Source organism: Alligator sinensis, unplaced genomic scaffold (genome assembly GCF_000455745.1).
Source record: "Alligator sinensis unplaced genomic scaffold, ASM45574v1 scaffold138_1, whole genome shotgun sequence".
NCBI lineage: Eukaryota > Metazoa > Chordata > Crocodylia > Alligatoridae > Alligator > Alligator sinensis.
Window position 1 is genome coordinate 4,042,622 of NW_005841862.1, and position 25,171 is coordinate 4,067,792.

Consider the following 25,171-nt stretch of genomic DNA (forward strand, 5'->3'; position numbering starts at 1 on the left):
AGAGTTTTTAGACTTTAATGTGCAGCATAATTCATTTAGCCTGGTTTATATGGCATTTGGAAAAATTTGCTAGAGATGGTGAAATTTTAAATCCATTTGCAAGTAGCCTTTAAGAAAGTGTTAAAAACAGCAAAGAAAAATACTTTTAAAGTGGAATTTAAAGGTACCTTGCTAACACTTTTGACAGTAGTTAGATTAAAAATGTATTAATGATATATGTCTGGTCAACAGAAGGAAGCTTATCCAGCACGTGGAATGAAAAGTACAGTTCCCTACAGAAAACCCCTATTTGGAAAGGCAAGAATGCTGGCTCTACTGTGGAAATGGTAAGAAGCAAATACTGATTTCTAAGAAGTGATGTAAATTAAGTTTATTGTTAATGTAGTCATTCTCTAAAGTAGGGTTGGAGAGTTGTACCAGTGATGGTCCAGGAAATATCTGAGAAGCAAGGATTTTTTTTTAGTGATACCTTTCATTGGACCAACTGTATAGTTAGGAGAGATATTAGACTTTTGGATACGAAGTGCCCTTCTGGGATGGAAGCAGGTACTTCTGAAGTCTTCCCTCTGCTCTGTTCCTAGTTTACAGTCCTCCTCCACTCCTTTAAAAGCCTATTTTACTTTACATATCGAATTAAACTCAAGTCCCATTGTTTTATCTGATATTTAACTTAAGCTGTACCTGCTGCTTTCCCAGACTCAAGGACCTTGTGTGACATCTCTCCCAACTATACTGTCAATCCAAAACAGCCTGTTTCTTGCATAATACCTTGAAGTCATTTGTAAATCAAGTGTTATTTCATAGTTTGTGAATGCCCTCTAAATCAGTAGCTACATAAGGAAAATACTCTGTACAAATCAGTGACAGGAAAGCATATCATGCATATAACTAGTAGAATTAAATCACTAACCTGTTTCAAGATAGTTCTCAATCACTTGCTACTTTATCATCAACAGTTTGGACTTAGCATGGGTGTCCTGTAGTTTCCTGGCTTTCTCCCACACTTTGAGTCTGATTTGGATCTGTCAGGGCATGTCTACACGAGACATTTACTGCGGAGTAGACTAATTAGCTACACAGTAAATGTCTTGGCATCTACACGTGCAGGGCTACTAGGCTAAAGTAAGCTAATGAACTCCGCAGCAGGATAGTATTTGTATTTACAAAAATACAAATACTATCCTGCTACTGAGTTTTTTACTCTGCAGCAGTGCACATGTAGATGCTACCCCAGCTGGCTGGAGCACGAAGGCACTTCAGTGTAGGGACTGTTGTCTGGCTCTGTACTGGAGCACCCTTGTGCCCCAGCCAGCCCCTGTGCAGTACGTTGAGCCAGGTCAGAGCAGCCCTGGTCTGGCAGCCTGACATCCTGCCACACGGGGCTGCTCTGACCCTGGCTCAATGTGCTGGGGTACCAGGTGAGCATTCAAATGTGGTGCCTGGTAGCAATAAACTCTGGCATTATATGCACCAGAATTTATTGCTTCAAATTAATCACACGTGTGGATTCATGTAAATTAGGAGTAACTCCACTGTTCTTGATAGAGAAACTGCTAAAAGTGAGGTCTGCATTTAGTTTTGCCTCTTCCCAGCCCCTTTTAAACTGGCATGCACCAACAGTGGACCCAGGAACAGGTCTAGCACGGGGTGCACCGCCCCCCGCACCTGCCCCCTCCCCCCCACTTTGGCTCTGATATGCATGCATAATGAGCTCTGAGCTCACTGCCTTTTTAGAGTGGGCTCCTGATGGAGCTCTGCATGCGTGAGATTTTCAAATTCACTAGGTGATCATTGGAAGCCAGAAACACCATTTTCACACAGCTTCAAAGTCCAGGGAGTGAGCACCACCATTGATCATCCCCTCTTTTCCCCTGCTGCTGAATTCAGGGGGAAGGGGAGGCAAACAGCACTCTGGTTACACTTGGAGCTCAGATTGACCAGGCGGTTATGTTAGAGCTCACTCTGCTTGTGTGACAGCCAGAGGGGAATGGGAGAGCACTGCCAACCTTCCCACCCCTGGATCCACCCTTAGCTTGCACCACAGGAATTGCTAGCAGGGTGCAATCCTTACGTTAAGCCGGCTTGTGGGTTGGGGCACAAGATGAGTGTAGGAAGAAGGGGAGCTCAGAAATCATATGCAAGAACCTGTTATAGTCCTATCCTTTATTTTTCTTTAGTGAAGACCATTTTCTTTGGCATATTAAAAAGAAATAACAAAAAAAGTGTTTTGAAAACAACATGCCACGCATTTGCAAATTCAATTTCCAGTTTTCTTAACCTTTACTATTTTTGTATTGGATCTGTTGTGATTTACAGTTAGCATTGAACAGATTTAAATCTTAAATTCCTTCCTTCCTTGTTCTAGATCTTTATATAATTTAAACATTGTTTATCATAGTTCCATTTTTAGCATTTTCTGGTATAAAGGAAGTTTTCAGGGTAGAGGTTTTAAATTTTTTTTAAATACATTGTTTGGTCCATAGTGATTCTTGAAGCAACACTATAAAGTTTATTGTCGTAATCCATATTTTTGTGCCATTGTGTATTAAAAATGTGCATTATGTATACCAGTTGTTTAGTAGTAAATTAAAAAACTCCTTTTGGCAGGAGCTTATATCCAACTCATTTTTTTATTCAGACTGTATCAGAAGAAATGTATTGCTTGAAGGCACTTTTCTCTTTAAGTCCTGGCAATTTGCTTTTAAAAGGTGAAACTAATGGATCCCCTTAGCATAGCTGTGCTATCAGACAGTGCTTCATAGAAATAATTATGTATCATTCATCCGAAAGCATAGGCAGCAAAGCACAATAGCTATTATGCACATTAGCAGATTGTGCATGACAGGAAGAAATGAGTTTTTTCATTTGTTTCCTTATTTTGATACGTACAGCCCTTCAGAAATTCAAAGCGGAGTCGTCTGTTTTGTGAAGAAGATGACAGACAATTAAATACAAGGTCACCCAAAAGAAATCAAAAGGTTGCAATGGTTACTCAGGTATGTATGTGTCTATATGAAGACATTTATCAGAAAGGGAGGTAAATCTAGTTATATTGATTGAAAATTAGATTTTATTTGCTCTCTGTTTACGTAGTCAATTTATGCATTTTAGGGTGGGATAGACTTGTATACCCTCTCTTTTCCACACCTGGGTTCCTGTCTGTTGTTGTGAGTGTTCATGCTGATTCCCAAATGTAGGAAAATAGGACAGTAGGGCTGAAAGGGGCTCCTGTGTTCTACTACTGCAGGCAACCACGTCACCTAATCACATTCATGATTTAATTGAGCTCCATTGTAAAGCAGTGGGTTGCTGGCTCCCTAACTCCCATAACAAATGTGTTTCAGAACAACATGAATTTGATAATTAGAAATTTTCTAAATTCTTGCTTAAATTTATTCATGGCTAGCTTATAACCATTTGTTTTTATGAAAGCTTTATCCTTGAGCTTAAAATGCTTGTCTTCTTCCTTAGTATTTAACCCTGGCTATATTTGTTGAAAGCGGCACTATCTCCTGTCAGCCTTTGTTCTGCTAGGGCCTATATCAGCCAACTTCTTTTGGTCCCCTGGTCCCCTTTTTGTTCCCTGTACCTGCTCCAGTTTGAATTATTTTTTCTTGAATGCAGGTGGCTAGTCTTATTACACAGTATTCCAGGCAAGGTCTGGTTACTCTGTTAATACCCTTGGGTCTGTCAGGGAAAAATATGAAGTAATACTCTACTATGTTCAAATTTAGGAGTAAGTTAGCTTCTATTTCTGTCCACTAAGGCAACCACTGTTTCACAAACATTACCACATGATTTTGCTTCAATATTGTTTGAAAATTGTTCTTGTATTTTAGACAAGATGTTAGGTCATACCCATAACATGGCTGGTGAAGTTGTTTTCAAACACAGTTAAAACTTGCAGAACGTTATAGGTCCATACCTAGTATGGTTATCAGCTACCAAAAAAACATGTTCAGACACTTCTTCCAAGGCCTCATCTTTATCACACTAATGTTGCTAAAATTTCATATACTGTTCAAGTTAAAGAATAAAAACTGGAAGCAATACTTCAGAAACGGTGCCTGCATTTTAGTCACCATTTCAGGTGCACTTGTTGGGCACAAAATGAATCTAAATATTCTTTCATATATTGGAGATCACCTGGAGCTTTATGTACATTAATGCCACTACCGCTGCTGGACCTCAACTAGCAGTATCCATATGTCCAAAAAAACCTAGGGTAGAGAGCCTGACCAGCTAGTAGTGGGTGATACTATCTCTGTTAGTTTGTGGCATCAGTTTTTTTATTGCTGGCTGTAATCCCTAACATTTTATATTGATATTACCTTTGGAATAAAGAATTTAAACATTGAACAATATATGTGAATTAAAATGTTGCAGGTTCTATTGTGCTTACTTTTTACTTTTAACCAAATAAATGAACTTTGCTTGTCTTGTTGAAGAATTCTAGAATGGCTCCACTCTACCTGATGCATTGTCCCATTTTGTATATTTGGTATTGTAAGTGCTTCATTTTCACCTGGGAGATTAATCACTAGTAACCACTCTGTTGTTTTTTTGTGTAGAAGTTTACAGCAACAGTGCCAACACCAGACAAGAAAGCATCACAGAAGATTGGTTTGCGGTTACGTAACCTACTCAAACTTCCCAAAGCACACAAATGGTGCATATATGAATGGTTCTATTCAAATATAGATAAGTATGTATTATTTCTTCATATATTATGAATTTGTCACGCTCTGGAATTGAACTGTAAATTCATAGGAACATATAGGGTTGGAAGAGACCTCAGGAGGTCATCTAGTCCAACCCCCTCCTCAAAACAGGACCATCCCCAACTATCTCATCCCAACCAAGGCTTTGTCTAGCCAGGTCTTAAAAACCTCCAAGGATAGAGAGTCCACAACCTCTCTGGGTAGTCTGTTCCAATGCTTTACTACCCTCCTGGTGAGAGTTTTTCCTAATATCTAACCGAAACTTCCTTTGCTACAACTTGAGACTATTGTTCCTTGTTCAGTCATCTGCCACCACTGGGAGCAGTCTAGCTTCATCTTCTTTGGAACCACCATTCAGGTACTTGATGGCTGCAGTTAAATCCCCTCAATCTTGTCTTCTCCAAATTAAATAAAATGCATTTCCTTGGCCTCTCCTCAGAAGTCATGTGACCTAGCTCCCTAACTATTTTTGTTGCCCTCAACTGGACTGTCTCCAATTTGTCCACATCCTTTCTGTAGTGGGGGGGGCCCAAAACTGGACACAGTACTCCAGGTATGGTCTCACAAGTGCTGAATAGAGGGGAAGAATCACATCCCTGACCTGTCTTGGCAATACTCCTACTATGCAGCCCAGTATGCTGTTAGCCTTCTTTGCAACAAGAGCACACTGTTGGCTCATCTTCAGTTTATTGTCCACTGTAATCCCTAGGTCATTTTCTGAAGAACTGCTGCTCAGCTAGTTGGCCCCCAACCTGTACAGTGCATGGGATTGTTCTGTCCTAAGTGCAGGACTTTGCATTTCTCCTTATTGAACCTCATGACCAGTCCTCCAGTTTGTCTAGGTCTCTGTCAATCCTAGCCCTACCCTCCAGTGCATCTACTTCTCCCTGTAGCTTGGTGTCATCTGCAAACTTGCTGAGGGTGCACTCCATCCCTTCTTCCACGTTGTTGATGAAGATATTGAACAAAACTGGCCCCAAAACCAATCCCTGGGGCACTCCACTTGATACCAGCTGTCAGCTAAACACTTTGAGCCTGATGATCCAGCCAGTTTTCTATCCACCATTCATCCAACCCATACTTCCTTACCTTGCTTGCAAGAATGTTGTGGGAGACTGTATCAAAAGCCTTGCTAAAGTCAAGGTATGTCATGTCCACTGTTCTCCCCAGGTCCACAGAGCCAGTCATCTTATCACAGAAGGCAATCAAGTTGGTACGGCATGATTTGCCCTTGGTGAATCCATGCTGAGTGTTCCTACTCACACTCTTTTCCAAGTGCTTATCAATAGATTCCTTGAGGACCTGCTCCATGATTTTTTTCCAGGGACTGAGGTGAGGCTGACTGGTCTATAATTCCCTGGCTCCTCCTTCTTCACTTTCTTAAAGCTGGGCACTATATTTACCCTTTTCCAGTTTTCCAGGACCTCTCCGAACTGCCACGAGTTTTCAAAGACAATGGGCAGTGACTCTGCAATCACACTGGCCAACTCCCTCAGTGCCCTTGAGTGCATTGTGGACTTGTACACGTCCAGTTCTTTTAAATGGCCCCTAACCTATTCTTTCACCACTGTTGGCTTCTCACCTTCTCCCCAAACTGTGCTCCCAAGTGCAGTAGTCTGGGAGCTGACTTTGCCTGTGCTGACAGGTAAAAAAGCTTTTCTGCATCATTTGTCACTAGGTTGCCACCCCCATTCAGTAAGGCACCCACACTTTCCCTGATCTTCCTCTTGTTGCTGATATACTTGTAGAAACCCTTGTTACTCTTCACATGCTAGTTGCAACTCCAGTTGTGCTTTGGCCTTCCTGATTTCATCCTGACATTATAGTGAGGCATCTGAACTTTCTGTCTTGACACTGAGTTTTTTCTTTTAAATAAAAAAGAAAAAATACTTTTGCAGTTCCAAGGATTGTGGCTAGTACCCAACTTTAGAGCTCATTTAGTATTCTGTGGGTTTTGCTTTGTGTTGAGGGCTTCCTTCAAGTAGCCTACATCAGGAGCAAGCAACTTTTTAAACCCAAGAGGTGTAACAGCCCAGCTCTGGTCCAATGTAGGCCAGGTAGCTTTGGCTGCATGTAAGTGGCAGGGGCATTTCCCTGTGCCCACACTGCAGGCAGGAAGCTGGGAGCTGTGTCAGCATTGCTGCCACTTCTCCCAGCCCCTGGCTCCTCGGCTGTGGTGCCAGCTCAGCTGCCAGCCTTTGGGGAGTTGCATCTGGCATGTGCAAACTGCACTTTTGCTGCTGTTGTTTCTCCCGTCTCTCCCTTGTATTACCCTGCCCTGCCCTGCCCTAGCACAGCTCCCCACTAGGGCTCTGCAAAGCTTCAGTCCCTAATTCAATTCGACCCAATTCGGTGGCCGAATCTCTGAATCTGAATTGAATCAGAGGACCCTTTAATCTCTCTGAATCAAATCGGAAACCTCCGAATCAGTTCAGAAAGATTCAAAGATTCGGACATAGAGACAGCTTTAAATGTTTTTTCTATGTACCTCTAGGTAGCAGGGGCTCTTGAATGCTGTGATGCTGGGGCGCATAGAGTGCCCTGCAGAAGCACGGTGGGGCTCCCCAGTGCACTCAGCAGCAGACCCGGAAGTGGACCAGAAGTACTTCTGGTCCACTTCCAGCTTTGCCGCTGAGCACGCTGGAATCTGCCTGACCCTGGCACAACTCCTTGCTGCCTGGCCCCAAAACAGGCTCAGGCAAAGCTAGCTCCTGCCTGCAGTCCATATGTTGCTGACTTGGCTTACACCAAATGGGGAAAATGCAAAATCTTCATTGTGTTTTAGCTCCTAGTATAAGAGTGAGAGAACTCTTAGGGAATTTCTTGATGTTTGAGATTGGTGGTAGCAAAGTAGAGCAAGAAACGCATACCCTCAGATTTCCCTTAGATACTACCTCCATAACAATCATGAATGCTGGCTTCTTAGCATTCCAGTGAGCTCCCTCTTGATTTTAATTAATGAAGGAACTTCCTGCTGGAGCTGTGCTACCACATCTTGTTGAAGTTAAGGACGAAAACTAGAAAGAATCCCTCCAGCTCTTCACTGGTTTCCCACAATTCTTTTGGTTCTCCTAACCTGCCTTTCAGTCTGTTTCTAAAGTCTTTGTTTCAGGTGGTTTTGCCCCCTTTTTACAAGATTTCAACACTTGTTCTCCCAGCATCGTTGTTAGGGCAAATAGTGTTTGGAAGTGTGTTGTTGGGTTTTTGTTTTTTGTTTTTTGGGTTTTTTAGTTATTTTTTTTCAACTCTGGTCTCTAATTTTGAACTGGTGAATTTAAAAATTAACCATTACACTTCTGTGCTTTCAGCTGCACTTGGTATATAGCTCTTTCACTGTTGTTTTGGGGTAGCACCTTGCCTCCCAAGATCTCACTGATTCATGGTTATTTCATGAATATTGGGTGGACTGCTGTGTCTGCACTGAGCCTCATTGACTTCAGTAGGGCTCTGCACAAGTGTAGTTGTCCAGCATAACAGTGTAGGAACAGTTGTCAGTTTTTCCACAAAGCATCAAGGGAAGGGGAAAAATGAAAATTAAAAAAAATGGAATGAAATGTAAAACCCCAGATATTGGCGAGAGGACTTAACTATTTTATACTCTCTCTCCCCACATCCAACTGACTTAATTTCAGTGCAGTGGTGTCTCTTGCATAAGAATGACTAAATATACACGTTAACATTTGCAGTGTATCTGTTCAGATTCTTGTTGTGGGGACTGAAGTTTAACATCTCATGACTAAAATTTACAATTAACAGAGTACCAATTGCATTTTAACAGGCCATTATTTGAAGGAGATAATGATTTCTGCGTATGCCTGAAAGAGTCTTTCCCAAACTTGAAAACCCGAAAATTAACAAGAGTCGAATGGGGGAAAATCAGACGATTAATGGGAAAACCACGAAGGTAAAAATATTTTCATTTTTTAAATTCTGAAGAATTATGGTGGTGTGAATTGAAGTTGTTAACTGTTTCTGGACTGAACGTACTAAATGCATTTGCACTATTTTGAGGCAGGTGATAATGAATAATAATAATAGAAAGAGAGAAGCTAGCCTTTATCTGTGCATGTATGAAAGGTTTATAGGAGCTGGCACTTTTTTTACTCTCAGTTACTGAATTGAATATATAGTGCTGTCCAACCTGCAGCCGCAGAGGTTGCCAGTTGTTGCACAGTTACTAGGACCCCTTATCTCTAATGCTGCAATGTCACATGGTGTGGAAAAAATCTGCTTTGCCCTGCCTGAGTTTTGAGGGACTATGGGATGGGTCAAAAGGAATGTATCCTTAGCTGGTGGCTTAAGGTTTTTATATATATATATATATAATATTTATGTTTATATATAGATAGATAGTTATATGTATATATAATGTTTAATTATATACTTTATATATTCTTTATATATATACTTTATATATATATATATATATACACTTTATATATATATAAATAAAAGTATATAATTTTAATTTTGGTTTTAATAATGAAGCCTATATACTCTAGGAGATCCAAGAGAAAGGATGGATAAATTATATTGCATGTGAAAAAGACTGAACAAAATAATAATAAATATAAATACTAAAACTCAAGTATTGAATATATTCTGTAAATCATACTATTGAGTTAAATTGGATAGTTAGTCCTATGAAGGCTATTTCATCTTTCAATTTTTCATGAGGAATAGTAAGTTGTTAAATTAATATATGTTCTACAGTTTTCAGAAAATATCTACTAAGTGATAATCATTTGAGTATATTATATGATCCACCTTTTGAGCTTTGGAATTAGCTTCCCTAGTCCACAAGTTTAGAAAATCAATGCTTGTTATTTTTTATAAGTATAATTTGATAAGGATTGCAAAAGTGTTTCAGCTTTCTCAGTCTTTGTCATAGAGTAAGGTAGAAAAGTTGCTATTAGTATGACAAGTTACAGCAGAAGGCAACTCAGGGGTTAAAATGCTACATGCCCTCACTACCCTGTCACTCCCACTATTGTTATCAACTGTGGCGCCATAACAATGCAAGATTTTAACAGTTTTTAATGCAAAAAGACAACAGAACCAATTTACAAATAGTTCTTACTAGAGAGGTGGTTAGCCACGTTAGTCTGAAGTCTAGCAGAAAGTGTAGCGGAGTGGTACAGTACAGTCGCGTCATACGTGCATTTAACTTGCGCAAATTCAACTATACGTGGGGTGGGAGGGGGACGGGGCTTGAGTTTGCAGCGGCGGCAGGAGGTTTTGGCAGCGTGGTGGTGGGCCGGCGGCACACAGCCATCCCCCCAGCACTGCGCCGCTGCCGCTGGCCGCACAGCTCCAACCACGGCTCTGTGGCGGCGGCGGGAGGTTTTGGAGGCAGAGGCAGTCGCCACTAGTCAAATTGCTGGCAATTTGACTATACGAGATTTTTGCCTTACGCGGTGCCCTCAGAACCTAACCCCTGCATAAGACGCGACATGCCTGTACTATATAGACTAATTCATAGTATCTGATGATGAAGTAGCCTGTTGCTTATGAAAGCTTATGCCTTGAGGCACCTCATCCCTAAAGAGATATCTCTACTGAAAATATTGTGCCTTAATTTTCGGTAATTCTTTTTATTTTATCCCTGTATTATTAAGATGTAGACCAGTGAATCTTGAGATGGATGCCACAGCCCGCTGGAGTACCATGAGATTCTTTTTAGGAGTGTTTCTCAGTATGGTTATTAGATGGGCAAACATCTACACAATTCGCAAAATAAACCCAGAGATTTCAAACAGAAAGCCATTGCATCAAAAACATTCTGATCTGCTGCAGTAATTGCTCTATTATTTTCTGTAGTCAAGAAATGAGTGAAAGCTATAACCTGGCATTTTCTGAGGGGTGCCTTGCATCTAACAACAGGTTCCTGGAGTTTAAAAAAGTTGAGAACTGATGGTTTAGACGATGTCTGTTTGATGATATATACAACGCACTTTTCATGTGTATGTGAGATCCGTGTATGTGGATTTTCAGTGCTAAGTTTCACAGTCGTTTTACCTGATCATATTGTAGATGTTCTTCTGCCTTCTTTGAAGAGGAGAGGTCAGCACTAAAACAGAAACGGCAGAAAATTCGACTTTTACAACAGCGGAAAGTTGCAGATATCTCACAGTTCAAAGATCTTCCAGAAGAAATTCCGTTACCACTTGTTATAGGAACGAAAGTTACAGGTACTTTTTAAAACATAGTTTTTTTAATTTATCAGTAAACATAGCACACTACAAATAGATTTTTAAAAGTTAAAGGTTTGGGGGAATTCAGTATCAGTAAATTTTACAAAATAAAGCAGTTTTAAAACACAGAGTTAATTTCCAGTAAAAATGTTCAAATTTAATTACTGTTCATAAAGAAGTAGCATGCTTTCCAAATACTACCCTCAAACAAGATAGCTTTATTACTGCAATATTAGTTGTAAGAAATCTGTTTTAAAAATTAGAAATATTCAAAGGTTGAAGAGGAAGCTGTTTACGTTTCTTTAATTCCTAATCTAAATCTTCCATTTGGTTGTTATTTTAAAATTTAGGGGGCATATGTTATTCCACCTCTTATTATTAATGATAGACAAGCATGTAAAAGCTGACTTTACCCCAACTACACATTTGGCCAAGTATAAGATATCAGTCATCCTAAAAAGTCCTTGACTATGTCTATTAGGCACCTAAGTGCAATCCTATTCCACCATGTTCAAGTCCTGAAGAATCCAATAATATATCTATTTTTGTAATATGCTGTGACCTTGGCCTCAAAATTAAGTAAAAGAAAAAGAGCAAGGGGGGGAGGAAAAGAACCCTTCCACCGTTTAACTAATATTTTTTCACAGAATTGAGCAGGCTGAAATAGATCAGAGTAGAGTAGGATCTGGCTCTAAGTTTTAAATTTACAGTAAGCTTAAACTACAGTCCTTTGTAAATATTAAAATATCTGTTCCAAAGCAGGTGAGCACTTGATATTGCAAAAGTAATTAAATATTAAGGAGCAGAATTTTTTTTTTAAATGACATTGCTTTATTGAGGAGCCTACGTATGAGTGAAGAATCGGTGTTGCTGAAATTGTTGCATTAATTCTGAATTCAAAAGTCATGCCTCTGTAAAAAAGCGAGAAGACATTGCTGTCTGTGATTCAGACATGTTTCATTTCACAGCTCATTGAAGGGCTGCAAGAAGCTAACACCTGACCTGCCGACTAGAACCTAGCAGCGTTTCCTCCCACCACTACTGCTGCTGCCTCTGTCAGAGCCTCTGGGCTTCCCCTTCCTCTTCCAGCCTCTGCTTCCTGCTCCCACTCCTGGGCATGGGGCAGTTTTGCCCCAGAAGGGACCAGAGAACCTACAGACTGCATAGGTTGGGGGAGCAAGGAGAGGTCATACTGCCAACACAGTGGGAAAGGACCCACATGCTGCCCACACATCCTGCGCTGCCCCTGTGGTGGGGGGGGCCTTGGGGGCCTGGGTGGCTCCTGGCTGCTCAAAATTTGGACAGCTTTCTCTAACTTAATAATTTAGGCTTGTCACCCCACTCTCTTTCCCAGTCAAGCCAACAATATTTTTCACTGTCTAAATAGTGATTTCTCTTGAAATGGATGTGCCTACGGATGCCACTGTTCAGAGCTCTCACTCGCTCTTCTGGAACTCCAATTTTGAGTTGGTTTTCCTTCCTGTTAACTCTCACTGAATTCATTGTCATCACTTGAGTTGGTCAAAGTGGTGCAGATTTGGTGTTTCAGGACCTGCAGAAATTCAGTTTACCTATCAAACCTGTTTCATTGAAGGCAGAATTTATTTTAAAAATAATTCTTGTGACAATGAGGTTTGTGTTTTGGAAAAATTTCTGCCTTGGAAAGATGAATGAGGATTAGACCTTGATGATATTCCTGTTATAATATAGAACTCTTTTATGGATGCATAGTTTCTTACTAACTTGTTTTTATATAGACTGGGCTGTAAGTTGTTCTGTCTATTGCCAGTGCAAAAGACTACTTAAAATTTATTTTCTTCAAAGAAATATTATATTTGTTTCCTCTTTTTTAGCACGGTTGCGTGGTGTCCACGATGGACTATTCACTGGACAGATAGATGCTGTGGACACACTAAATGCTACGTATAGAGTAACTTTTGACAGAACAGGGCTTGGAACACATACCGTCCCAGATTATGAAGTCCTTGTAAGTTTTATTTACCTATTTGTGTTGGCACCAGGAATGCAAAATATTTTTTCCAGAAATACCTTGTTGCTTATATTTTTAATTAAAGCAGAAAAGTGGGGGCTGGGAACGAACACATTCCTGGGAGTTGAATATTAAATATCCTTTTGTAAATGAAGATATGCTTTTTGAATGTTTTTGTTGAGAATTACATGGGCCAGTCTGACAGCAAATTTGGCCATGTAGTTTCTAGGCCCCTTTTTTCTTGTCTTAGTTTTCTATTCCCACACAGAATAGCACAGTTCCTACAGTGTAGTAAAGTGAAGAGGTACTGACTTTTACCTGCATGAAAGTCCAATAGTTTAAAGGAAAAACTTCCTCCTGTGCCATTGTAATAAATTATTAGGTCTTGGGATGCATATGGCCATACCAGTTCACTTCTTACAGTCTTCAAGCCCTGTAAGACCAGGCAATGTAGTTCTACACTGAGCATTCAGTGGTTATATGCCCAGCAAAGCAGATGATCACTAGGGCTTTGCGAAATTCAGTCCCTGATTCGAGTCGGTGGAGATTCGGCCCAATTCAGTGGCTGAATCTCCAAATCGAATCAGGAGACCCTTTAAGCTCTTGAAACAAATCAGAACCCTCTGAATTGATTCAGAAAGATGCGGTGATTCGAACATAGACACAGCTTTAAATGTTTTTTCTACATACCTCAAGGTAACAGACGTCTCATGAGTGCTGCGATGCTGGGGCAGGTGGAGCATCCCACAGGAGCACGGGGGGCTCCCCAGCGCGCTCAGCACCAGACCCAGAAGTGGACCAAAAGCATTTCCAGTCCACTTCTGGGTCTGCCAGGAGCACGCTGGGCCCTACCCCACCCCCTAGCTTGGTGACTGGAACCTCCTGGGTCTGGGGGGGCACCCCAGCAGACCCAGAAGTGGACCAGAAGTATTTCCGATCCACTTCCGGGTTCACCGCTGAGCACATGGGGGGGTCCCCCCATGCTCCAGTGGGATGCTCCATCTGCCCCAGTCATAGCAGTGTTCACGAGCCACGCCTGGCACCTCAAGGTAAATAGAAAAAACATTTAAAGCTGTACCTGTGGCTGAATTGCTGATTTTTCTGAATCAGCATTGAATCTTCAGATTTGGCCGAATCAAATTGGGGACTGATCCGAATCAACAAATAGAATCACTGTCCCCAATTCGGGCCAAATCTGAATTGAATATGGCCTGTTTCACACACCCCTAATAATCACCTTCTAAAACTATATATGTTCAACCCTAAGTTCATTGTGGAAGAAAATGTGGATTGAGTTAAGACTGCAAGGGAAGTTCCTTCTTAGGACTCTAGCAAGAGCTATATGAGATATTTAGAGAATGTTTTACATCTTTTCGTGACTTGCTGAAATTAGTTTTGCTGTTGTTTCAAAGCCTTTCTTGATAGTAAGGCCAATTCTGAAGAAAGTGCCTTTGACTGAGGTATAATTTCGAGTTTAAATTTATCTTACCTGACAAGTATATCTATATACCAGCTTATACTCTTAGACAGTTTTTTCTGTCTAACAAGTTGATCTTTATCAGATGATCATTAGAGAGAGGTTCCTGTTTTCTTTTGTGACATATAATGTCAACTATTGACAGTGCATAACAAATCATGATAAAAAATGGATTATGTTCTGGCTTCAGTTCAGACCATCCCTACTTATAAGAACTATGATCTTCCACAACTCCAACAAGGGAAGTAGAGCATTCTTGTAAACTTTTTTTTTAATTTCCTGATGCCTTGCTAAATAAGATCTCTACTTTTGGGTAGGAGAGAATGTCTCTGATATTCCTCCATCCATTTGAAGTGGGAGTCTCTTTAAACCTGATTTTTCTGGAGTTGGGTACTATTTAATGCTAGCCTACCAATGATCTAACATATATTTTAGTCTGATATGTAAATACATGAGTTTATGATGTGCAAAAAAGGTACATAAAACTTTTAGTTTCATTTAAAGTAACCCTGAAGTAGTTGGTTTTCTTTTTATCCTATCTAAAAGAGCAACGAGCCTCATGAAACCATGCCAATTGCTGCCTTTGGACAAAAACAACGGCCTTCACGATTCTTCATGACCCCTCCCCGATTGCATTACCCACCTTCTCTCCAGTCTCCTATTACAGTAAGTAATGTGTACTGGAAAATGTCTCCCTTCTTAACAAAAAGATATGATGTGAAACAGTAAAATAGTAATTCAACATGTTGTTGAGATTCATTTAATGTGGACAACAGGCAAGATAGGGATTTCTAAAACTGCATTTCTAGAAATAAGTTGTTAAATGTAACTTTCTTTCTTGCATAGGACAATGATCCATTATTAGGACAATCTTGGAAAAACAAAATTTCAGGCACAGATAGTGAAACACTAGGTGGTTTTCCAGTAGAATTCCTTATCCAAGTGGTAAGTGTTAACTGTTCTTCGTTTAATTTTGGCTGTATTGGCCTTTTACATCCGTTCTGTGAATTCCTAGGACATTAATTCATGCTGTATTCATTGCAATTTAATAAAGATAAATGTAAGGTACTCCACCTGGGAAGGAGGAACCCCCAGCATACCTATAGGTTGGGGAGTGTCCTTCTCAGCAGCTCGGAAGCAGAGAGGGATCTTGGAGTCATAATTGACTCCAAGATGAACATGAGCCGGCAGTGTAACAAGGCCATCAACAAGGCCAATCACACCTTGTTGTGCATTAGCAGGTGCATGACTAATAGAACAAAGGAGGTGATGCTCCCCCTCTATGCGGCACTGGTCAGGCCACAGTTGGAGTACTGTGTCCAGTTCTGGGTGCTGCACTTCAAGAGGGACACGGGGAATCTCGAGAGGGTCCAGAGGAGGGCCACTCTCATGATTAGTGGCCTTCATGATAGACCCTACGGGGGGAGGTTGAGAGAGCTGAATCTCTTCAGCCTTCACAAGAGATGGTTATGGGGAGATCTTGTGGCTGCCTATACATTTATTAGGGGAGGTCAACGGGGAATAGGGAAAGCGCTGTTTACTAAGGCGCCCCAGGGAGTGACTAGGAATAATGGGTGTAAACTAGTTGAGAGTGGATTTAGGTTAGATATTAGGAAGAAATTTTTCACAGTAAGGGTGGCCAGGATCTGGAATGGGCTTCCAAGAGAGGTGGTGCTATCATCTAGCTTGGAGGTCTTCAAGAGGAGGCTAGATAGTCACCTGGCTGGGGTCATCTGACCTCGGTCCTCTTTCCTGCCAGGGGCAGGGGGTTGGACACAATGATCCAGTGTGGTCCCTTCCAACTCTACAATCTATGAATCTATGAATAATGCTAATGTCAAAATTACCAAAGTTTTCAGGAATTACTTGTCAAAAATATTTGTTTTATCATTGTTTCTTATGTAATATTGCACATACTGTTTTCTCAGTCCTGCTTTTTAAAAGTTTAATTTTCAAATTGCAACATAGTAGTATGTCAGGACTTTTTGAACAGTGTGTTCCTCTATATATCCCATTCACTAAATAAGGGAGAGTGCTGGTATGTCTGGCCAACTCTTGAGAAAAGGCAGTTGGATATTCCCTAAAAAATCAAAGGAAATTGGAAAAAAAAAGCTTCTAGACCAGTGGTGCCCAAATTTTTGGACCTGCAGACTAGATGAGTGATTCAGGGTCAGTTCATAGGCCCCATCTGATGTGTGAGATGAGACCCCATGGCAGATATTGTCCATGGCCCCGGCCTGTCCCACATGTAGGATTAGACCCCACAACAGATCCTCTAGCCTCAGCCCCACATGCAGGGCAATGTCCTCTGACCTGCAGGGCTTAGAAATTTGGCATTGGAGGATAGAGAACAGTGTTAATTACTAGTGCTCCCCTGCCACCATATTTGCAGACCTGCAGGGAGCCCTGCAGACCACAAACACTTTTCTCAAGGTGGATGTCCTTCAAGATGCGTGTTCTAATATCGCAAATCCATCATTATCTTTCACTTGTTTATTTGAAGTAAATCTGCAATATGTTCTGTGAATGTGAGAAAGTCTAGGAAAGATAGCACTGGGAAGCAGAAATTCACTGAACACAGAGACTAATCTAAGCAAGTTGTTCTTCTGAATGTCAACATATTAGTAATGTTAACTTTAAAAGATAAAGAATTGACCATAGAGTTTGCAATACTATTGTAAAGCTGCTTGATTTTGCTGAAGTGCAATATGAAAAGCTGAGAGGAATTTTTGAGGGTTTTTTAAAGTTTTTAATCAGTTATATAATCTTTTTAAAGAAGTTGAAAATGAAGAATTGCCTTCAGTTTGTTATGATGTGTTGCTGTTTCAGCTTTTTACTTCACGGTTCCTATTACTATTTAAAAATAACATAGAGAAAAATAGCATGAAATAGTGGTAAAGCAGTTCGCAAGATTGAGAGTTTTACATTAAATGCAGCTACACTAAAAATAAGGGGAAATATGTAAAGATTAATGAATTCCAAGATTTGTTTAGATATTATCTCACTCTGATTCATTAACATGTACAGTGAGAATTATCAGCAAAATTGTGACAAGACCAAATTGACTAAGAAATAGAAGAGCCCAGTAAAGCTCAGTTATCCAGCCACAATTCATCAATGAGCTGTCCAATGCATTGTTATATTTTAAATTAGAAATTTGCCAAATCTGTCAGTGATGTTTGAATATACTACTACTCATCTTAAATAAATTGAGCTTTTCTACCATATGGTAGATACAAATGCATCTTCAAGGGCACTGAGCAAGCAAAAATATTTTCATTAATATAGAGACTGTTTGAGTGCTATTTGGCAAGACTGATGATGGATTTCCAGCATTCAGTCTTGTCTGGCCATTTTAGAATTGTTCTAATTATATAATTAAAGAATGAAAATACAGCCTCCCTAGTTTCTTGATGGCATCCTTTATAGCATCTGAACAATACAGTCTATGTGCCTGAAGTATGAATTAATTTTATTTGAACTGAAGGTAACTACCGCTGTTCAGTGGAATGCTGTCAAGTTTAGGCATTCCACTGAAAAAGTTCTGTGGGATTATATTGCACATGAATCACATTTCTTGTACTAGGTACTGGCATTGTTGTAATATGGGAATATTCTTGATGTTGTACATTCCCCATATTAAAGGTTAATTTCCAGTATGCGAATGAATCTTGAACTGAGAAAATAACATTCTAAAGGGAGATATACATGGAATCCCTTCAAAAATAGTATTTGAACTTTGGGCGTCTCCCTGCAATCCTTGTTTTTTCCTCAAGCTTTGTTAATACTGTCTTCATCTTTGCAAAGGAAGAGAGATTGAGAAGCTTTTATAAACATGTTCAAAGCTAAGAATTCTCAAACACTTGCAACAAGCAGAAATTTCATCTGCTCTTCATATGGGAAAATCATGTTAAATGCAACTAATTTGGAATTTTATCAGCTAATTAAAATATCCCAATCAGAGAATCTCATGCTCAAGCCTTTGCCTTCATGCTAATCACGGTTACTAGAGAAAACAAAGTTTGCAAGCTGGTATCCAATTAGAATGGAACCCACCAGTGGCAGCTCTCCATTGGAAACTGTCTCGCAAGAGTCCCCCAGTTAAGTTTGAGTCGTGTACGCCTAGCATAAGGAAAGTCACCGCATAATAATGTAGTTTATAGGAAGCTAGGAGCTAGGTCCAAAGTGTTCTCATGGGTACCTAAATGAGATTTAAGCATCTAAATTGCAAATAATCCAGTTTAACCCAGCTTCAGCATCCACAAAACCATGGAAGTACCTCAATTCAGAGCTTGAAATATATTTTCTGAAACAGAGGAATGTTACGTAGTTACTAATTAGGAAAAAACAGACGATCTCTGGAAAAAATTGTTTGAACAAAATTAAATGGGCTACATCTTCAAAGGGATTTCAGCCTAGCTTCTAATTTTCTATACAATTAATTGTGGATAATTACAATACTTAGATGTCTAATTGTTGATTTGTCTATACAATCAAATGATTACATATGAAACTTTATCTTTACCAGTAATTAGCACCCACAATCAATTGCAAGAAAAAATAATTCTTTGAAAGAAATAGAAGAGAGAGAAATTTTGTCCAAATTGGCCATGTAAGACTGATTTTTATCATTGTTAACTGAAAACTGAGATATTCCACTTCTTAAACCAATGCCTGATGCTATCCCTTCACTACATTTTGATATTTACTAAAATTAGAATGTATAGTTTTATAAACAAAGTTAGGCACATTAAAGAAAAAGCTCCAAAATGAATTTATTATACTATCAATGGATTGCCTCTTGTATCTTGGGGATGAGCTCATTAAGAAATAATCTAAATAGAACAGTGGTACTCAAACTTTTGGACCCTAGGGCCAGATGAATGGCTCAGGACTTGTCCAAGGGCCAGATCCAGCTCTGGAGCTTGGCATCACACCCCCTCCGTGCCCACTTCCAGCTCCCCACACTGGGATTGGGCCATCAGGCCTTGTATTGCCCACAACCAGCTCTGCATGTTGGGATCTGCTGCCTGATCCAGTGTGCAGGGCTTGGGGCTGTGTATGGGTCTGAATATTTGACAGCATGGGAGCAGTGCCACTTCTCCCCTGCCACCAAATTTCCAGACCATGGGAAGCATCTCAGACCAAATGACATGGCACCATGGGCTTTGGTTTGAGCACCCCTGGAATAGTACCAAATAATAGCAACAACAACAACAATCTTATATATGAGGGTCTCAAGTTGCAGTAAGGGAAGTTTAAATTAGATATTAGGAAAAATTCTCTCACGAAGAGGGTAGTAGCACACAGGTTACCCAGAGACGTTGTGGAATCTCCATTCTTGGAGGTTTTAAAGATGCAGGTAGATCATGGGCGGGCAAAATGCAGCCCGGGGGCTGGATGCAGCATACCAGGCTATTCTATCCAGCCCACGGGGCCCCTAAAAATGTAGAAAATTAATATTAATCTGCCCTGGGCTGCCTGTCATGCGGTCCTCAATGGCTTTCTGAAACTCAGTAAGTGGCCCTCTGCCCAAAATAATTGCCCGCCCCTGAGCTAGATAAAGCTTTGGCTGGGATGATGTAATTGGGGATGGTCCTGCTTTGAACAGGGGGTTGGACTAAATGATCTCTTGAGGTCCTTTCTACCCCTAATTTTCTATGATTCTACGATAAAAAATTAAATGCCTCTTAAGTTACACTATAGCTTAAAACTGGTGGATGAGGTTGAGAATGAGTTTACTGAGTAGAGTTAGAGTCAGAAAATATGTTTTCCAAATGATTAACAGTATTCTTTTTTCTGGAAAAGACTCAAAATAGAAAAAAAAAGCAGTGTCGTCATTGATTCTCAGCCAGGGTGTTGTGGCACTGTGATGTGCCTTGAAGTCATTTCAGGGGTACCACACAATGTTAGCACTGCTAGGTGTGCAAACATAATTCACAATTATGTTATTAATTATTCATAATTGTTATTTATCCCATGTGAAAAACCTGGAGTTTTTTCACATGGGAATCTATAGTGCTAAAAAATTCTGACCTGTTGTCTTTCTGAGTTCTTTGCAATTCTTTTTCTGTAGTCAAAAAAAGAGCAAAAACGAAGAGTTGGCATTTTCTGGACAGTCCCTTAAGTCTGTCAAGCCTAAAAATGTCTTTAAAATCTTTGAACCACTGGTGTAAATAAAAATAATTTTTGCCATGCTGCTATATGTCCATGAGAGGGAGCATTTTAACCAATGCAATGCATTCTCAGAGTGCTGCATATCTTCCTCACTGATTTTAAAAACCTGGGAATAAATCAAAAGTTCTTTTTAAATGCAAGGATTTTTTTAAAATCTTTAACAACTAGGAAGAGCAAATGCATTTACGACACTTTTTAGAAGCTATTGCAAACAATGTAGCATAAAATATTTAAACTGTAAGAATACTTGGGTGTCCTGTAAATGTTCTGTAGTAACTCTAAACTCAAGCATAAATTGCTAACTCAAACGCACATAAATTGAATCTGGTTCCACATTCCTTTTCTTATTTTGAGTAATTTTCCACATAGGAAATTCTGTTAAACTGGAGAAGATGGCCATTAGCGTCAAGTGGCTAAAGAACTGGCTCAGGGGAGTTGACAATGGGTTGCATGTGAAATAAGAATTATTGAGCTAGAGTATAGTGGTTACTAATGATGTTCCTAAATGATCAGTCTTAGGACCAATCTTCATTACAATTTTAAGATGAAGTCTGATACATTTCAGAATGGGATTGTGTGATTGTTTTCAGTGGTAGGGAATTGAACTCTGATCTGTGAGGTACCTTTCAGTGCTATGCCTTGGATTCCTAAGTTCTGCCTGTATGAGAGAGAGAGAGAGCAGGATTGTTTCAGTGGTAAACTGCTCAGTTCCAAGTTTCATTACCTTACATTATTATGACTTGCCTCTGAAAATACTGTGCTCCCAATTCTTCTGAATTCCAATATAGGTGCCCTCGTCATGTCTCGGTATGAATATAATATACACCAGTTCCAGGATTCAGGATGCATCCTTTGAAGTATGTAAGGTGTGAAATCCTGACTCAAAATCAATCAGTAAACTACCATTGACTTCATTGGGCTAGATTTTTTCTGAGTCATAGCTAACATATGCACTTATACTAAAATGCATTAAGGGTAGAAATCTAGCAGCCCTGTCCATAAACACATTAGGCCTGACATGCAGAAAAAAACAGATACTTCTCTTTTGAAAAAAATAGATCAATATATGGAAAGCCCACAGAGTTGTCCTGTATGCTACAGACCCCAGTTGTACAGTAGTGCCTGTTAGAGGTGTTGTCTGGGGCACAGCAAGTGGAAAAAGCTTTAAAGAAATTTTAAAAAAAGCTAAAAACTGTGTGAAAGGGGATGACGACACATTTGGTCTTTCTTGTAGTCACTGATGATCAGAACACCCAGAACCTTGTTGTATAGGAGCTCTACAGACCAAAGGAAAAGGAGGATACTTCTCCCTCTAAATATGGTCATGTATTTCAGTCTTTCTTTGGGGAACTTCAAAAGCATTGTGTTGTGCTTTGTGCAGATGAAAATATTTGAAAATGTCTAAAAGGCCTGAGAAAAATTCAAGTTTTTCCTTCATTTGTATTCAGACAGAATGTTATCTATTATAAGTAGTGGTCATTTTTTCAATAATTCTCATTTCAAAACTATTTTAAATCGTTCAAAAAAATATCTGTCCTAAAAATAAGTTCTCTCTGTCTTTAGACCAGGTTATCAAAAATCCTTATGATCAAGAAGGAGCACATCAAGCAATTAAGGGACATGAACACAGAAGCAGAAAAGCTGGTAAGAAAATGTTCTCTTTTCTGTTCTTAAGATTGCATACCATTAAACAACCTTAATGGAAGTAGATACAATAGGAGGAAGAAAGGGCAAACTTGCACTTAAAGCTCAGGGCTATAAGTCTGTTAATTGGCTCCTGCCTGTGGTGTGACTTAGGCAAATTAGAGAGTTCAGTATTTTCAAAAGGTGATTGTACTTTTAAAAATGTTAGCTTTAGAGTTCCCAACCCAAGACAGATTTTTTTACTGACAATCTACAAACTTTTTACTGACATGTTTTACATAATGTGAATGGAACTCTTCTGCCAGGCCCTGGACAAAGGCCACATTCACATTTAGGAGTTTAACGCCAACTATTGTATAAAAAAATTGTCAGTAAAAAGTTTGCAGATTATCAGTTAAAAAAAATTATTGGGTTGAAAAATCTTCTTGACTGCAGCAATGGTTTCACACCATGCTGTCTCTACCCCAGGAGTCCCCTATTCTCCCCCACACCTTGATGCCCCTGACAGCACCATGCTCCCCCCCTCAACTTTAGCCATGTTTGCCCCCCAGTCCCAGCATGGACCCCTCAAAAAGGACTGCTGTCTGCCTGCCTGTGACCCAGCAGTGTTATAGGCAAGCAACAAGACGTAGCAGCAGCACATAGCAGGGTGGGGGCGTTTGCAGGCTTCAGGCTACAAAGCCCTGAGAGAATGTTCTCTGCAGGCTGCAGGATTTCTGCTCTGCTCTGTCTGTCCTTCAGAGCTTGCCTCCAACTTTTTTATCACCAGGGATCTTTAATCAAACTCCCAGATGCTTAGTTTTTATGGGTGGCTCCATTTTTTAATGCATTTTACAGACAAGCATTTTTCGTCTTGCTTTTTGAAAACAGTTGGCAATCCTGATTATCTTTAACCTCTGTATCTGTTCTCCAGCTATAAAATTGAGAAGATAGCCTCCCACATATGTGTTCTGTTAGGATTCAATTGGTGTTTTGTAATATACTTAGATAATCTTGGATGGAAGTTCCTACAGTAAAGCAAAATCATAATTCAATGTTATTGAATTGACAAATATTTATAAATTATGTTGCTTTCAATATGAAAAATAACTCCATTCCAAAAGAACTCTGTGCAGTGTTCTAGGCATCACAGACATACACTTTAAAATTACAACACACGCATCAACAGTAGAATAGTTTTCAATGGCACACTATATCTTATAATCAGTCCACAAGCTAAAATTACAGAAAGCAACCCCCCTGCACACATTGCCATCAGATAAATCTCCTACCTTTATCTGCCATACTGCTCTGCCAGTGCCTGCTTAAATGGGTGGGCTTTCAACGTACAGGTTTGCTGGGTAAAAAACTGTGGAGGGGAGAGGGGAAGGTTTTTTCTCTATTAAAAGCCTAGAAGTGCTTAATTTTGCATGTAAAATATCTAAAGCATTTAGGGTTTTTAATATAAATAAAACATTTCTCTTCTCCCTTCCTCTGTCTGTTCTCTCAGTTTTTAAATCTGATTTACCTTAAAACTTTTAACTGAGATTTTAAGTGTGACATTTGTATAATATCAACTGATAGAATTGATGCAGGTTTCAGAAATCCTCTTCTCATTGCAAGATTGGGATAGTCTTTAGATACAAGTGTCTCACTCGGCTACTAAATCACACTTTTACTTTACCATGGAAGGACAAAGCGTGAAGGATAAAAGGAAATAAAGAATACCAGGACAACCAAAAAAGCAGCAAGAGGGAAGGGGAACAGTGACATTTGTAGTTTCATAAATTTAGCTCTATAACCAGGATAAAGACTGTGATATCTTTTGCAATTCTTCTGTGTTACTGTTTCCTTGGTAAATAAATCTCTTAATACAGAAATGTGTATGAATGCCTAAGACTGATTTAAAAAAAATGGAGGGGACAATACCTTTCTCTAATGGCTTAAGTTCTTAACTTCTATCACTTTTTTTTTCCTCCTTTGGCAATCTTGTTCACAGTTTCTCCCTTTAAACGTATTTAATTTAATCAAAGGTTTCTTCTCAGACACCAGCTACCCATGTGACACTTTAAGTATGTTCATGGATATTAAAGACTTTGATATCAATCAAATAATTCTGATACAATGATTTTTAGATATAATGAAACAGCAACTGTTTCAGTTGGCTGAAAACTGCTGGTTTCAGTTAAAAAAAACACTTTTTGTGATTGTGCTATAAAATTTATGACTGGCTTAAAATAGAAGTAAGTATAACTTCCCAACCAGACTCAGTGTAGAGTACACTATTATTTGGTAACAACAAGAGACTCTAAATGACTTGAGGCTTGCAGGTTGTCTATTGAACAGGGACTTATCCAAAGTAATACATTTTTTGTTTTGTTTTTGAAGGGAACAGCTTGAAGTTTAAATGTTTAATCTTAGTTTATTAGCTGTAACTGAAGAATTATAAATAAAAGTGTATCTGCTAGAGTTGTCTAAATAGAGGGTAAGACCAGAGGTTGGCAACCTGAGGCCATTTTATCTGGCCCACTGAGCCAGGAAACTTCTATGGTGTTTTGGTGACAGGGCTTCACCCGAGCAGCAAGGATAAATGGCTGTGTTGGTCGGGAAGGAACAGCTGCACAGATTCAGCTCCAGTGGTGACAGCGCGGGTCGCTTCCAACCCAGCCCACACTCGGAGCAAGCTAAGCTCCGTTAAAGGGCCCCTGCTGTAAAATGTTGCCAACCCCTGCATAAGATGATAGAAATCATTCAGAAAAGTCAGTTGCCTTCTGGAGAGGTAACACAAATTAGGATGAAAAGGTTTGGTGTCTAATTTCTTTCACTTGAAGAGTGAGGACAAGTTAGAGGTGTCATTCAAGGGAAGCATCTGAACAGCTTGTCTGACAGAAATGATACTTGTTCTTTATTAAAAAGACACCCACCTTTTAACAGTAACGTCTGTAGTTGCTTTGATGTTTCAAAATCCCTGATTGGTCCTGGATTTTCA

At 39.7% G+C, this 25,171-nt stretch overlaps 1 protein-coding gene across 5 annotated transcripts in view; it reads left to right on the top strand.

Moving 5' to 3' along the window:
• LIN9 (lin-9 DREAM MuvB core complex component) overlaps positions 1–25,171 on the top strand; it is a 57,774-nt gene that overhangs the window by 26,319 nt on the left and 6,284 nt on the right. For 4 of the 5 annotated variants that reach the window (XM_025216357.1, XM_006016560.3, XM_025216369.1 and 1 more), the window contains 9 exons: positions 232–326; positions 2,892–2,996; positions 4,572–4,705; positions 8,500–8,625; positions 10,755–10,912; positions 12,769–12,902; positions 14,929–15,048; positions 15,229–15,327; positions 22,123–22,203. In XM_025216357.1, the coding sequence (XP_025072142.1) occupies positions 232–326; positions 2,892–2,996; positions 4,572–4,705; positions 8,500–8,625; positions 10,755–10,912; positions 12,769–12,902; positions 14,929–15,048; positions 15,229–15,327; positions 22,123–22,203 (1,052 nt within the window). The remainder of the gene's footprint in view (positions 1–231; positions 327–2,891; positions 2,997–4,571; positions 4,706–8,499; positions 8,626–10,754; positions 10,913–12,768; positions 12,903–14,928; positions 15,049–15,228; positions 15,328–22,122; positions 22,204–25,171) is intronic. The other variant, XM_006016562.3, reaches the window with a different exon arrangement.